The sequence below is a fragment of the Malaclemys terrapin genome, chromosome 12, assembly GCF_027887155.1.
Source record: "Malaclemys terrapin pileata isolate rMalTer1 chromosome 12, rMalTer1.hap1, whole genome shotgun sequence".
In the NCBI taxonomy this organism is placed as follows: Eukaryota; Metazoa; Chordata; order Testudines; family Emydidae; genus Malaclemys; species Malaclemys terrapin.
In genome coordinates, this window is record NC_071516.1 from 50,180,344 (window position 1) to 50,195,662 (window position 15,319).

Here is a 15,319-nt window from a genome sequence, read left to right on the forward strand (position 1 = left end):
GTTCGTCAAGCGTAAAACACCATCTATTCGGGGAGCCAGGCTCCTCTCAGCCCGCCTTGCTGTCCCTTCAATCACCGATCCATTGTCCAATCAGGGAGCTGGTTCGCTCTCACTGCTCGCCTCCCAATCTGTGCTCTCAACCAAGCCCTTGTCAAATCAGAGAATCAGTGTCCCTTGGGAGCCTGCCTCACAGGGCCTGTCAATCTTTTTTAATGTCCAATCAGGAGAGTCGACGCCTTCTTTAAAAGAGTAATTAAAACGCTATCCGTCACTATTATCCAATCAGAGAGCGAGGGCTATTTTTAAGGCTATCAATCACTCCATGCTAACCAGGTTTATACCACTGTACCGCCTCCCCGTTTCCAGTGCCATTCATATAGTAACTGTCCAATCAGAGAGCCCGTGCATCACCATAGACCCGCCTCTTCCAAAGCTGTCACTCTCAACCCAATCAGGGAACTGGCCTGTACTTTAAATCCCCGCCTCCCCTGTTGCGAAGGCGGAGGGCCAATCAACGTGTCCGAATTTTCTACAACGCCCTCTACCCTACGTGATGTTCAGAGGAGGAGCCAATCAGAGGGCGCCGGGCTTGTCCCGCCCCCCTCTTCTTCCGTTAGAGGCGGCTGCAGTTCTAAAGATGTAAACAAGGCTTCGCGCTGCGGCCGTTAGAGGGTGAGGAAGGGCTCGCGGTTAGGGGAAGGGAGGGGAGAGAGTTTGGAGTGGCTTCTGATTGGCCACGGCCGGCTCGCAGGGGAGGGGGAGGGGGAGGAGGAGAAGGTTGTTGGGGGAGTCAAGTGGGTTCTGATTGGTGGGGGGGAAGGGAGCTGGGTTGTGGACTGGGGTAGCAAGTGTCCCCCTAAGTATGGGACGTTCTGATTGGTGGGCCTGGGGGAATATAGGGCGCTCTGATTGGTGGGTGGCTCTCTTGACCGTAAGAAGCCCCCTGGTTGGTGCAGGGGGTAGAAGGAGCTGATTAGTGGATTAGAGGCTGGCATATGAGAGGGGGCAAGAATCGAGGCTGTGGTTGGTTGTGCAGTCAACAGGCCCCTGTGATTGGTGCGTGGCACACTGAGGGGAGCAAGAGTGCCCCGTGAGTATAAGGTGCTCTGATTGGTGGATGGCTGCTAACGTCATTGGTGGGTTCCTGTGCTATATTGAGGGGAGCAAGTGTGTCCCCTGAGCACAGGCTCCTCTGATTGGTGGGGAAGGGAGGGGGCACTGAATGTGCAGATCTGATTGGTGAGCAGCTGCAGTATGTAGCACAATGGACCTCTGAGTCTGAATGCCTGTAATTGGTGGGTGGCTGTGGTATATTGAGGAGGACAATACTGCCCCCTGAGTATGAAGGGCTCTGATTGGTGGGTGGTTGCGGTATATTGGGTGGGGACCATACCATCCCTTGAGTATAAAGGGCTGTGTGATTGGTGGGTGGCTGTGGTATATTGAGGAGGACAAAACTGTCCCCTGAGTATGAAGGGCTGTGATTGGTGGCTAAAGGTTTTCCTTTCAGGGAGCTTCTTGTTCCTGATTGGCTGCGGGGGGAGTGGGAGAGGAGCCAACACAGCAAACCCCCGAGCCTAGTTCCAGACAATGCCATAAGCATGGGTTCCCGTAGCAGCAGTGCCAGCTCTGGGGGCCGGGACCCCCAGGACGGCAGGCCCCAGAGGGGCTCCAGGCTCCTGCGGGGTGAGGAGGAGGAGGAGGACGAAGATGTGGATCTGGCCCAGGTACTGGCATATCTACTGCGCAGGTAATTTACTTCACTGCCTACTCCCCTAGGTGCAGCACAGGGAGTCCTCCCATCTGCCTAGAGTTGCCAACTGTTTAATCGCACAAACCCCAAAACCCTTGCCCTGCCCCTTCCATGAGGCCACGCCCCCCCACTCACTTCATCCCTGCTCTCCCCCAACCTCATTCAGTTTCACCGGGCCAGGGCAGTGGGTGGGGGTGCAGGAGGGGGTTTGGGTTGCAGGCTCTGGGAGGGAGTTTTGATGCAGGGGGGGCTCAGGGCTGGGGCAGGGGGTTGGGTGTGGACTCTGGGCTGGGGAGTGGGGCCAAGGAGTTCGGAGTGTGGGAGGGGGCTCCGGGCTCAGCCTGGGAAGGGTAGAGGTTTGGGGTGCAGGATGGGATGCAGGGAGCTGGCTCTGGGAGGGACTTTGGGTGTGGGAGGGGGCTCTGGGCTGGGGCAGGGGGTTGGGTTGCAGGAAGAGGCTTGGGGTGCAGGCTCTGGGCAGTACTTATCTCGGGGGGCTCCCGGAAGTGATCGGCATGTCCAGCTCCTAGGCTCGGGGGCAGCCAGGTGGCTCTGCATGCTGCCGCTGCGTGCCGGTTCCCAGCCAATGGGAGCTGTGGAGCCGGCACTCAGGGTGGGGGCAGTGCGCAGAGACCCCCTGGCTTCCCCTGCGCCTAGGAGCTGGAAGTGCCAGCTGCTTCCAGGAGCTGCTTGGAGCCAAGGCAGGCAGGGAACCTGCCTTAGGCCCGCTGCGCCACTCAACTTTTAGTGGTCAAAAATCTCGGATTGGATTCAGTAGCCTCTGGGAGATCGAGGCTGATTCCGGGAGACTCCTGGCTAATCTGGGAGGGTTGGCAACCCTACATCTGCCCCAGGGTGGTGCCGGCTCTGATCTGGCCTCAGCTGGCATAGGGAGTAGGCTTTGGGGCTTCTCCCTTCCCCTCCCAAGTGGAATCACAAGACAGGATGCAATGTAAATGCAATGACGACTCTGCTGCCGGATCGAATCAGTGGAAGCAAGCAACCTCAGTTGCTCCCTGGCTGGTCCTGACAGACCTCTTCCCTGCGGGATCCCGTGGCACGCAAGCAGAAAATCCAGTCGGAACCATCAGCACGTGGGGGGCAGGCGGGAAAAGGGGAAAGCTCAGATTTAACCTCTTTGGGACTGGCTCATCAGGTGACCCCGAGCTCCCAGGGAGATTCTGTGCCCCGAAAGCTACGGTGCTGGGGGAATATCACGCAGGAGCCGAGAGGATTGGCCCAGATGATCACGTGGCTCCCTTCTAGCCTCAGAATCGACGAATCCTTCACACCAGGACACTGAATTTTGAGAACAGGAAACGAATGCAGGTTTCTAGATGGAGCACCCCGGATTCCTGGGTTCTGTCCCTCCGTGATGCCAGAGGCCTCCTGGGCTAGGGCTTGGGGAGGGGGATGAAGGGGAGGTCGGGCTGATGAATGAGTTCTGGTTTCTGCACCCCACAGAGGTCAGATTCGGTTGGTGCAGGGTGGAGGCGCAGCCAGTGTCCAGGTGGTCCAGACGCTGTCCGATTCGGACGATGACAACGACAGCGCCTGGGAGGGGCGGCTGGGAGACCGTTACAACCCCCCAGGTACAAACCAGGACGCCGGGGCTCTGTCCCCAGCCCTGAGACGGAAATGGGAGCTAGTGGTTAGAGCGGGGGGGGGGACGGGGGGACTGGGTGCCAGGACTCCTGGGTTCTATCCCTGGTTCTGGGATGGGAGTGTGGGCTAGTGGTTAGAGCAAGGGAGTGGCTGGGAGCCAGGACTCCTGGGTTCTAGTCTCCGCTGTTATTTATACCTGGAACGTGTCTCTGCCCCCCCCGCAGTGGACTCCGCGCCTGACACACGGGACGTGGAAAATAATGAGATCAAAACCCAGATCCAGCTGGCGAACGGGATGCTGGGCTCCAGGCAAGCTGTCCGCAGCATCCCCCATCTCCTCCGCCAGGTATGTGGCCTCTGCAGGGGAGCCCTGGGGCCGAAGGGGAGTGGGCTCTGGTGGGTTACAGCACAGGGACTCTGGGGTTCTCACACCCGCTCTGCTCCCTCTGCAGAGAGAGTGGGGCTTGTGCCACAACAGCAGTTTTTCCCCGGGCGAGCGCTCCCGTGTGATGTCCCAGTGAGTATCGACGGAGTGGGGAGGGTGGGGGGCACTGGCAGGGGACTCCCCACTGACCTGGTGCTCTCTGCGCCCCCCCCAGCTTCCTGCCCAACCAGCTGGTGTTCACCGACTCCTACTCCCAGAAGGCCTTCTGTGGCATCTACTCCAGGGATGGACAGCTCTTCATGTCCGCCTGTCAAGGTATGGGGGGGCGGGGCTTGGGGTGGTTTACCAGCTTACCCACAATCCCCTCTGCTCTTGCCACAGGGCTCCTACTGCCGCCCGGCTGCTTGGCCTTGTGGGTAAGCAATATCCCAGAATTCTCTCTCCTTCTGCCTTTCGGAAGAGGGTAGTAACGGCTTGCAGTGCCACCCACCCGCTTGGCATTGTGAGTCAGGGTCATGCCCTTGCGCATTGTGGTAACCACTCTACCAGAATCCTCTCTGGTCCCATCTGAGAGTCCTTCAGGGGAGCAATCTGGGAGGGCCCTTACCCATATTGCAAAGCAGCTGAGTTGTGCAGGAAGCTCTTAGCCTCCCAGAATCCTCTCTGCTCTTGCCTATTTCCCACAATGCACAGTGGCTAGGCTGCCCTGGGGGCAAGCAGAGAGGATTCTGGCAGGGCATTTACCCCTTTGCATTGTGAGTAGAATTCCCAGAATCCATTCTGTCCTACAGTGTGTGGTAGATGCTCAGTGCTGCCCCCTCCCCGCTTTGCATTGTGGGTACGGGCCATCCTAGCATCCTCCCTCCTAAACTCTCGCTTCTCTCCCTGCCCCCCTTCCAGACCAGACAATCCGCCTGTACGACTGCCGCTATGGAGGCTTCCGGAAGTTCAAGAGCATCCGGGCGCGGGATGTGGGCTGGAGCGTCCTGGACGTCACCTTCACCCCCGACGGAGGCCACTTCCTCTACTCCAGCTGGTCCGACTACAGTGAGTAGGGACTGGGGGTGGAGCCTGCCTTAGCCCTGCCCCCAGGCAGGAAGCACTGACCAGTGTCTCTCTCCCTACCTCCCTCCCCCAGTTCACATCTGTAACATCTATGGCGACGGAGACGTTCACACGGCACTGGATCTGAGGTAATGGGGGGGGGGGCTGCCATTATATGGGGGGCTGGAGGGGTCAGCTATCATGATATGGGGGGATTAAAGGGGCTCCTGGTCATTGTGGTCTGGGTGGGGGCGATTGCCCGGCAGGCGATGTATGCCCCACTTTACAGAGGGAGGGGACTCTTCTCCCCACCTCCACCCTCCTGACCCTGGGTCCCTGCCAATCTGTCCTGAGGGAAGAGCCCTCCCTGACCCCCAGATCGGAGGATCAGTTAGACCCAGAGCACGGGAGAAAGAGCCACCAGCCAGGCATTGAGGGGAAAGATTCCCTGAGCCCCCTCAGGTCCCTGGCCCACTCCCTCTAGAGTCCTACCTCCTGCTGTGGCTGATCCCTGATGCCTCAGGGGAAGATGAAGGGGAGGGAATACCCAAAATGCAACTGGCCAGACGTCCATCACGATTGCTTCCTGACCCCTGCAGGCTGCAGCCCTGAAGCATGAGATTGGAGGCTGGGTATCAGCTTCAAATGAGCACATCAGGGGGCAATGCAGGCCCATCCCGTTCTCCCCAAAGGCATGAAGGAAGGGGAAGAGCAGGGGGACCCACAGATTCATGGACTCTGAGGACCACCCTCCAGCCGCAGGATTTTAATGTCTGTCTCTCCTCGTCACAGGCCGGACGAGCGCCGGTTCGCTGTCTTCTCCCTCACAGTCTCCTCTGATGGGCGGGAGGTGCTCGGCGGGTAAGTCACAAGGGCACCCCCAAAGCCAAGAGCAGCCCAGGTGGGCTCCTGCATTTCCAATCCGGTCATGTGGCGAGAGCAGAGAGGATTCTGGGATAGCCCTTACCCATAATGCATGGTGGGATGGCCACTGCCCACAATGGACTTCTGGGAGTCCCTCCCACTCCTTTCTAAAAGGCCCACGGGCGAGAGCGGAGAGGATTCTGGGACAGCAGTTGACCACCCAGCCATGCGCTGTGGCTCTTACCCACAATGCATAGTGAGGTGAGCCCCATTGAGCCAGGCTAGACCAGCTGGGCACCCCTCAAGCCCATACCTCTTCACCAGGGGGGCAGGGTTACCCCCCGTGCCCCTCAGACCCTGCTCCACCTCCAGCCTCACTGCCTGATGCCTCAGTTTCCCCCCCTCAGGGCTAACGACGGGTGCGTCTACGTATTCGACCGGGAGCAGAATAAACGGACCCTCAAGGTACCTCCCCTGCTGGGGGGCAGGCGGACACACTGGGGCAGGGAGGGTTCTGGGAGGGTGCTTACCCACAATGCTATGCGGGTTGGTGCACTGGGAGCCTCTTGGTGACAGCAGAGCGGATTCTGGGCACAGGTGCTTACGTGACGCTCCCAGCCCCAGAACACTTCTAAAAACTGGAGTTTTATTAAACTGTGTATCCCAAACCGACCAGTCGCAGTTTGCCAAGCAGCTGCTGCTGAGCCCCCCAACTTCTGCTCCTACCCCTGCGCCCCAGACCTGTCCACTTTGACCTCTTCGGTCGACTTCCAATCCTTAAGATCACCGGGGCGCTGCCTTGCGAGTGCTACGTTCTCCCCTCGCAACCGGGACTGACGTGGTACAATGGTCCGTCTCTCCCTCCGACGCGCCCGGGAGTCCCGCTAGCTCGTAAGCGCCGTCTCAGCTGTGCCGGGGCTTTGCGTGAAACTACAAACCCTGGATACCACGTGCTCATCTCGTCTGACCTAGATACTGCTGCTCATAGACCACCCCCTCCCCCAGGAATTCCTAGAGCAGCGCTCTTGATTTTAAAATCACCGGGGATGGAGAATTCACCATGACCCCTGATAAGTCGTTCCAATGGTTAGTTACTCTCATGGTTAAACATTTACGCCTTATTTCTGGCCTGAACTTGTCTAGCTTCAGCATCCAGCCACTGGGTCTTGTCACAGCTTCGTCTGCTAGAGTGAAGTGTTCCCCACGGAGGAACTTGTATAGACTGTGATCGAGTCAGCCCTTAGCCTTCTCTGTGTCAGACTCCAAGAGCTTAATTGCTTTGGCTTCTCCTTCAAAGGCAGGTTTTCCAAACCTTGAATCAGTCTCATAGCTCTTCCCTGAACCCTGGGCGTAGCGTTCCAGCCGTGGTCACACCAGTACCACATTCCGAGGTAAAATAACCGCTGGATGGAGAGGGTGGAGCAGTGCAAAGAATGGATTTTGTGCTTCCCTGGCAATTCCAGAATACATTTTTGCTTCGGATTGGTCTAAAACCCAAACCTTTTGATGGATCAACTCGGAAAATAATTAGTTCTGGGTGGAGTGAAACATTTGGACACTACCAAGAGGGGTTGTTTTACGGCTCACCATTTCAAACCATTTGTTTTTAATCACATGAAAGGAGACTTTGAACAGAAAGTTGGAAAACGGAGACACACAACGTTTTGATTTGGGGGAGGGGTTCCCTCACTTGGGTTGGGTTTTTTTTTTTTCACCAACCCAAACAATTTGGTGAAACTGGCTCAAATCAGCAAAAAGTTTTGGCGTCACAGATTCTGCATTTTTTACCTTCAAAGAAAGCACAGAAAAAAGTCTGTGGCATGTGACAGACATAAGGACATCCCGGTGATGCGTTCACCAGTCCGATAGTTGGATTTAGTCACTAAGTAGGTGCTCAGATGTCGTCACCGCTGGACATCTTTTCTCTCTAGCTGCGAGTGTCAGCGGCTCTTTCTGGTGATTTCACCTCTTGTCCGCTACAGCTTTCAGACCCCATGTTCTCGTTTTGGCACTGATGCCTTCCAGCGGCCAGTGCGAAGGTCGCGGCGTTCGGCTCGGCAGCTCCCAAAGCATCCTGCTCCTTCCCCAGCCGTGGCTGGAAGGGTTCAGAGTTCAGCGTCTGCTGCTGTCACGTAACGCAGTTTATCTTCAATCTGCAAATGACTGGAGTCTGAATTCCTCTCCTCAATCTGAGCTCCGATGGGGCTAGTTTGCCTTGTTCTCAGCATCTTCTCCTACGGTGGCACTGAAGTTACAAAGCAGTAAAAACTCTTTGTCACCTGCTTTTACTCGGTTGACTGGACAATCCTTTCAGGAGCAGGACGTTTAGCTTGAAAACCTGCCCCCCCCCCCCCCCCCCCCGTAAGATTCCTGCCAAAAGCTCTGTCCCCTGTTCAGAGGCCGTGCCAGGCACTGGCTGATCCTAGCAATTCGTTCCGCCTCTTTATGGCCCCTGGGTTCCTCTTGGGAGTTCCCCGGTAAACCCAACCCCAGCTGAGATCCAGAAGAGGGGGATTCCCATGGCGTCGGTTCGCCACGTCGTGGTAGGCAAACCAGGCTTGTGTGTTTCACCTCAGACTCAGGAATCTGCTCTCCATAATTCCGGCTAAAGTTCAGCTGCATCTTGTTTCCTGATAAGCTACGCCTCCCGCTGGAGGCCGAGGCCGGAGTAAACCGGCTGCATCCCAGCTTCCGGGATTTGGGGCTCGCCAGAAATCCCACTTTCAAACCAAGTGGCCCCACCCCAGCTGCCCTTTCTTCAGGAGCGGCCGGTTGTGCTGTTTTAAAAGCGCCATCGAGGGCAAGGGTGACACAGCTCCCGCGGGTGTTTGGCTCTTCGTTCCCTTCGCTCTCCCCTGAGCCGCTGTGAAATCTTTCAGCCCACGGCCCTTTCAGTTTGATCTTCCAAGGTTAACTCTGGCAACAGAGGCATCCCTGAGCTCCCATCTTTTCCCTGTTTCCACACACTTCTGTACTGCAGCGTAACCGCAGAAATGCTCACCCCGAGACCAGGAGCAGCGTCCCCAACCCTGCCGACCTGTCCCCTTTCTCCCCTTCAGCTGAGTGCCAGCCCTTAAGAGGGAAGCAGAGCAGGGAAATGGCCTTCAAAGAGCTAATGCCACAGGGCCAAGCAGCTAGGCCCTTTGAGCAAGAGCAGAGAGGATTCTGGGAGGGGGCTTACTCACAATGCAAAGCTGCTGGAGTGCCCTGGGAGCCTTTGGGAGGACAGAGAGGATTATGGGAGTGCACTTACCCACAATCATAGAATCACTGAACTGGAAGGGCCCTCGAGAGGTCATCTAGTCCAGTCCCCTGCACTCAAGGCAGGAGGAAGTATTATCTAGACTATCCCTGACAGGTGTTTGTCCAACCTGCTCTTAAAAATCCCCATTGACGGAGATGCCACAATCTCCCTGCGCAATTTATTCCAGTGCTTAACCGCCCTGACAGGAAGTTTTTTTTTTTTTTTTCTAATGTCCAACCTAAACCGCCCTTGCTGCAATTTAAGCCCCTTGCTTCTTGTCCTAACCTCAGAGGTTAAAGAACAATCTTTCTCCCTCCTCCTTGTAACACCCTTTTATGTACTTGAAAACTGTTATCATGTCCCCTCTCACTCTTCTCTTCTCCAGACTAAACAAACCCAATTTTTTAATCTTTCCTCACAGGTCATGTTTTCTAGACCTTTAATCATTTTTGTTGCTCTTCTCTGGACTCTCTCCAATTTGTCCGCATCTTTCCTGAAATGTAGCGCCCAGAACTGGACACAATGAGGCCTGGTCAGCGTGGAGTAGAGTGGAAGAATTACTTCTCCTGCCTTGCTTACAACACTCCTGCTAACACATCCCAGAATGATGTTTGCTTTTTTTTTTTGCAACACTGTTACACTGTTGACTCTCATTTAGCTTGTGATCCACTCTGACCCCCCAGATCCCTTTCCGCAGTACTCCTTCCTAGCAGTCATTTCCCATGTTGTATGTGTGTAAGTGATCGTTCCTTCCTAAGTGGAGTATTTTGCATTCGTCCTTATTGAATTTCATCCTATTTACTTCAGACCATTTCTCCAGTTTGCCCAGATCATTTTGAATTTTAATTCTATCCTCCAGAGCATGTGCAACCCCTCCCAGCTTGGTATCGTCCACAAACTTTATCAGTGTCCTCTCTGTGCCATTCTCTAAATCATTGCTGAAGATATTGAACAGAACCAAACCTAGAACCAATCCCCGTGGGACCCCACTCGTTATGCCCTTCCAGCCTGACTGAACCACTGATAACTGGTTGGAAGATCGTTCCCAGAGAGTAGTTATGCACCCACTTTCTAGTAGCTCCATTGAGGATGTATTTCCCTAGTTTGTTTATGCGAAGCAGCTGGGTCCCTGGAGTGAGAGCAGAGAGAGGGAGGCAGCTTACCCACAATGCAAAGCAGCTGGACTGCCCTGGATGGGACAGAGAGGATTATGGGAGGACACTTACCCACAATGCAAAGCAGCTGAGCTGCCCTGGGAGAGCAGGGAATATTTGTGGAGGGCGCTTACCCACAATGCTGTGTAACCCCTCCTCCCACCCCTCCCCAGATTGAGTCCCATGAGGACGACGTGAACGCTGTAGCTTTCGCCGACGACAGCTCCCACATCCTCTTCTCTGGGGGCGATGACGCCATCTGCAAGGTGTGGGACCGGCGCACCATGCGGGAGGACGACCCCAAGCCGGTGGGGGTGCTGGCCGGCCACCAGGATGGCATCACCTTCATCGACAGCAAGGTGAGCGCCCCCTGGGGGCTGGATCCTGCCCTGTGGTGGAGAGGGCTGGGTGCAGGGTGCTGACCCATCTCTGCCTCCCTCCGTTCCAGGGAGACGCCCGCTATTTGATTTCCAACTCGAAGGACCAGACCATCAAGCTGTGGGACATCCGGCGGCTCTCCGGGCGCGAGGGACTGGAGGCGTCACGCCAGGCCGTCACCCAGCAGAACTGGGACTACCGTTGGCAGCAGGTGCCCAAGAAAGGTCAGCATGAGGGCGTGGAGGTAGGAAGGGAGGGGGCAGGAGCCGTGGGATGGGAAGCAGGGCAGGGGGCTGGAAGTGGGGAGGGAAAGTGGAATGAGGTGGGGGAGGAGCAAAGGAAGGGACAGGGACAGGAAGTGGGGGCACCAGGTGGTGTTCTGAGGAAAGCGGGGACAGGAAAGGCATGGGAAGGGCACTGTTTAGCTACTGTGGGGTGGGGCAGGAAGTGGGTGGCAAGAAGGAGGAAGTGGAGTGCAATGGTGGGGAAGGGGAGGCAGAGAGTAGAGGTCAAGGGGGATGCAGGAAGTGACATAAAGGGTGACCTGGTGGCCTTGAGCCTGCCCCCTTGGGGAGGGGGAGCGAAGCAGGAAGTCCCGCCCTGGGGAGGGATCTGGTGTGAGTGCGGGCAGGCTCTAACCCTGTCAATCTCCAGCCTGGCGCAAGACCAAGCTGCCGGGCGACAGCTCCCTGATGACGTACCGGGGCCACGGGGTGCTGCACACGCTGATCCGCTGCCGCTTCTCGCCCCCGCACAGCACCGGCCAGCAGTACATCTACAGCGGCTGCTCCACCGGCAAGGTGGTGGGTGAGTGAGGCGGAGTCAGCACCTGCTCCCTGGGCAAGGGCAAAGAGAGGAGGAGCAAAACAGGAAGTCCCACCCACCAGACAAGGGCCGAACAGGAAGCCCTGCCCGTAGGAGGGTGGGGAAAGGGCTATGACATGGGGCAGGGCCACCAGTGTACATACACATGGTGGAGCCACTGTGTGGGTGGGAGTGGGGCAAAGCATAGGGGGAAGTGCCATTTGGGGGGGGGAGGCGCAGAGGTCCCCAGGCTTTGGACTGTACCACTCAGTTCAAAGTGGAGGAGAATTACTGGGAAGGACCATTCCTTCACATGGGGCAGGGGGTGTTTGAGATTTGGCCAGTACCACTATATGCTGTAGGGGGAAGGGATCCAGTGGAAGATAGTACCATTCTATGCGAAATAGGGGGTGGGGGCAGCTGACCTAGGACAAGGTCAGGAGGGCTCATTGTCTGTGTGGGGGGGGGTAGAGGGGGGGAGGGCAAATGGCATGTACCATTGTAGTGGGCTGGGGAGAGGGAAATCTCATTCTTGTTGCTCTGCCCCCAGTGTACGACCTCCTGAGTGGGCAGATCATCAAGAAACTGACCAGTCACAAGGCCTGTGTGCGTGATGTCAGCTGGCACCCCTACCAGGAGAAGATCGTCAGCAGTTCGGTGAGTGGGGGGGGGGCGCTCTGCCTGGGGTGCTGACACTGCGGGGGGGGGGGGGTGTCCCAGCTGCCGACACTCTGCCCGAGGGGGGGACCGCAGCAGGGAGGAGGGGTCTCAATGGGGGGCGCTCTACCCGGAGGGGGGATCCCAGTGGTGGATGCTCTGTCTGAGGGGGGATCCTGGCAGGGAGGAGGGGGGATCCAAGCGGGGAGGCGCTCTGCCCGAGGGGGGACCCCAGCAGGGAGGATCCCAGCGGCGGACGCTCTGCCCGAGGGGGAACTCCGGCAGGATCCTGGAGGCGCTTTCACCCTTCTCTCTCTCCCGGCAGTGGGACGGCTGTCTGCGCCTGTGGGAGTACCGCCAGGCTGAATACTATGAAGACGATCTCAGGGACCCCGCAAACCTCCCTTCGGCTGGGGAGCCCCCCACGAGCTCCCCTGGCTGCTCGGATCAGTAGGCCCCAGCCCTCTGACTTGGGCGGCTGCCCTGTTTCTCAGTGCTTGGACTTGTGGGGACTGCATTGGGGGTGCTCTGGGCCCTGGACACCCCAAAAGTCCTCTGCCCTGGGCTCAATACCCCAAGGGGCAGTTTGAGGGGAGGAGTCAGTGTCCCCCCACAATCACTGGGGTGCAGGGATTTGGGAATCCCCCATGGGACATTTGATGTGTATTATGGACTGATGTGTAATTTACTGGGTGGGGAATGGGGCGCGGGGCCTGTCTTCTCTAGGGGGTGCCAGCCCCAGGGCAGGGAATGGGGAGTGGGGCCTGTCCCCTCTAGGGGGCGCTGGTCCTGATCTGGCCCCAAGGCAGGGACTGGCTGGCTTGGGGGGGCGGGGGGGGCAGGGAATGGGGTGTGAGGTCTGTCCCCTCTGGGGGGCGCTGGTCCTGATCCGGCCCCAAGGCAGGGACTGGCTGGCTCAGGGGGGTGCGGAATGGGGCATGGGGCCTTTTCCCTCTAGGGGGCACCGGCCCCAGGGCACAGACTGGGGAGCGGGGCCTGTCCCCTCTAGGGGGCGCCGGCCCCAGGGCACAGACTGGGGAGCGGGGCCTGTCCCCTCTAGGGGGCACTGGCCGTGATCCAGCCCCAAGGCAGGGACTGGCTGGCTCAGGGGGGTGCAGAATGGGGCGCGGGGCATTTTTTCCCCCCCGCATGCGGATGGGGCCTGCACCCCCTAGAGGGGCATCTGGGCTCAGCATTGGGGGACCTCTAACAGGAAACTCTCTGCCCCCCTAAATTTGGGGGAGCCTGGCTGGAGACCCCCACCCCATCTTCGTGACTTGTTCTCCCTGCCCTGGCATCCCTGGCCAGCTTGGGGGGGATGGGGGGGGCAGATGTGGGGTCGCGTGTCTGGCAGCCCCTGGAGTTAGGGGGTTGGGATGCTGGGGGGCCTTTCCCCACCCCCCTTTTCAGGTAGCTCCCCACCCTGTTGGGACGGTGGGGTGCAGGGGTGTGTGGCTGGAACGTGGGGTGCAGCCCCTGATTCTGGGAGCGGGGCACAAAGCGCTAGGACAGTTTGGGGGCACCCGGGGGGGGGATGGGACTCTGTCTGTGCCGCCTGCTGTCTGTCAATAAACCTCTCGACATTCCTCAGGCTGCGTCCTTGGGGGGCGGCGCCCGGGCTCAGCTGTCGCCGCGCGTCACTGTCGGGGGAGGCCATGGCCGGGAGCGGGGGCCGCCTACCCCTCGCCCTGCTGGCCACCGTGGCCGGCTGGGCCTTGGCCCTGGCCCGGGGCCTGGTGTTCCTGAGCAGTGAGCGCTGTGCCTGGCTCCTGGGCGCCCCCTGCCTGCGGCGGGCGTATCACGCCTGGCTGGCGGGCGCCGTCCTGCTGGGACCCCTGCTGCACCCCTTCGCCGACCCCCACGCCATCCTCGCCAACCAGCGCAACTTCTTCATCCGGTGAGCGAGGGGCAGAGCCCCATGGGCAGCAGATTGAGGGGGGGGAGGATGGGAGGCAGGGGGTCACGGTTGGGGCTGTCAGGATGAGGGGGAGGGAGGTCCAGGGCTGGGGGGACATGTGCGGGGGGGCAGGGAGTCCTGTGGGGGGAGGGCTTGGGGGGGACAAGGAGGCCCAAGACCCGTAGGGCTGTGGGGGACTGGACAGGGAGGCCCAGGGCTGGCGTGGGGCTGGGGCCACCGGGCAGGGAGGGCAGGGGCTGGCATGGGGCCACCGGGCAGGGAGGGCAGGGGCTGGCGTGGGACACCCCCTAACGTGCCCCCTCTCCCCACAGCACGTTCGTGGCCTCGGCCTGGGGCTGGACCTGCATCCTGGCGGGCGGCTTTGCCCTGCTGGTGAGCTACGGGGCGACGGGCCGGGCGCTAGCCCCCCTGCGGCCGCTGGCCCGGCTGGCCGTGGGCACGGGGCTGCAGCTGGCCGCCGCCGCCGCCTTCGGGCTCGTGGAGGAGCTGACGGGCTATTGCTACGCCCCGCTGCCGGCCGGCACCCTGCTGCCCCCCCTGCCCGACCGGCTGGGCTGCCTGGCCGCTGGGCACCGCTGGCGCGGCTACCTGCCCTCCCGGCCCGCCTTCCTACTCACCTTCTGCTGCCTGCTGCTGGCCGAGGAGCTGGCCGTCTTCCGGCGCTACCTGGCCCGCGGGCACCCGGCCGGCGCCCCCCTGCGCCTCGTCTTCCTGCTCAACGTGGTGCTGCTGGCCCTGTGGAACCTCCTGCTGCTGGGTACCGCCGTGTACGGCCCGGCCTACGGGCCCCAGCTGGTGGGGGCCGCCGTGGCCACGCTGGCCTGGTACCTCACTTACCAGGGCTGGTACCGCGCCCGCTGGTCCCCCGGCCGCCCGGGGGCCGGCCTCTTCCTCAAGGGCGAGCCGCGTGCCTGAGGGACCCAGGCATCCGGGAGAAGCACAGCCCCCCTTCCCCCAGCCTGGAGAGGGACTGTCTCCACTGCCAGTTGGGAGTGCTAGGGGGGTGAATGGGGGGAGGCAGGAGCGAGGGGGAGCTGGCTGCTGAAGGAACCCAGGTGTCCTGGCGGGGGGAGCAGACCCAGGAGGCCATGGGAGGGGACCCAAGTGTCCGAGAGAAGATCCCTCCCCCCACCCTCAAAAGGGGCTGAAACCCTCTCCTAGGGAAATGGGGTTGGGGGGGGGCAGGAGTCCAGGAGTTGGAGGGTGTTGGGGTGGGAGGAGAACCCAGGTGTCCGAGGAGGAATGGAGGCCCCCCCTCACTGTTTCCGGGGGGGGCAGGAAGACGGGGGGGGGTTAATTCAGGGATGGGGCCCCAGGCATCTGTCGGGGGCAGGGGGAAATCCCAGCATGGAGTGAATGACAACAGGGGGACCTAGGCATCCGGGGCACAAATAAAACATGGCCGCCTGCCCTCAGTGGGGAAAAGCCTGTCGCTGTGGTTTATTGGGGTTGCTGGGGCAGGGTGACCTGGGGGGGGGACATCCTCATGGGAATGAGGGGGGAAGGGGACCCT

General features: G+C 59.6%; 2 protein-coding genes across 3 annotated transcripts; both read left to right on the top strand.

Annotated features, from left to right (window-relative positions):
• The first annotated feature begins 567 nt into the window (after window positions 1-567).
• Window positions 568-12,633, top strand: DCAF11 (DDB1 and CUL4 associated factor 11). Of its 2 annotated transcripts, none has more exons than XM_054045640.1 (15): window positions 568-672; window positions 1,511-1,750; window positions 3,218-3,345; window positions 3,583-3,704; window positions 3,811-3,875; window positions 3,958-4,058; window positions 4,644-4,790; window positions 4,882-4,936; window positions 5,580-5,648; window positions 6,059-6,116; window positions 10,223-10,408; window positions 10,498-10,651; window positions 11,082-11,234; window positions 11,782-11,888; window positions 12,214-12,633. In XM_054045640.1, the coding sequence occupies exons 2-15, from the start codon at window positions 1,602-1,604 to the stop codon at window positions 12,340-12,342; spliced, it is 1,623 nt and encodes a 540-aa protein (XP_053901615.1). In that variant the 5' UTR covers window positions 568-672; window positions 1,511-1,601; the 3' UTR covers window positions 12,343-12,633. The 2 variants fall into 2 exon arrangements, with proteins under 2 accessions (XP_053901615.1, XP_053901614.1); XM_054045639.1 differs by lacking the exon at window positions 568-672 and adding an exon at window positions 839-1,090.
• A 600-nt stretch (window positions 12,634-13,233) lies between these two features.
• On the top strand, window positions 13,234-15,228 carry FITM1 (fat storage inducing transmembrane protein 1). The gene is made up of 2 exons (XM_054045641.1): window positions 13,234-13,785; window positions 14,118-15,228. Exons 1-2 carry the CDS (start codon window positions 13,265-13,267, stop codon window positions 14,719-14,721), a joined length of 1,125 nt encoding a protein of 374 aa, XP_053901616.1. The 5' UTR covers window positions 13,234-13,264; the 3' UTR covers window positions 14,722-15,228.
• The last annotated feature ends 91 nt before the right edge of the window (window positions 15,229-15,319 follow it).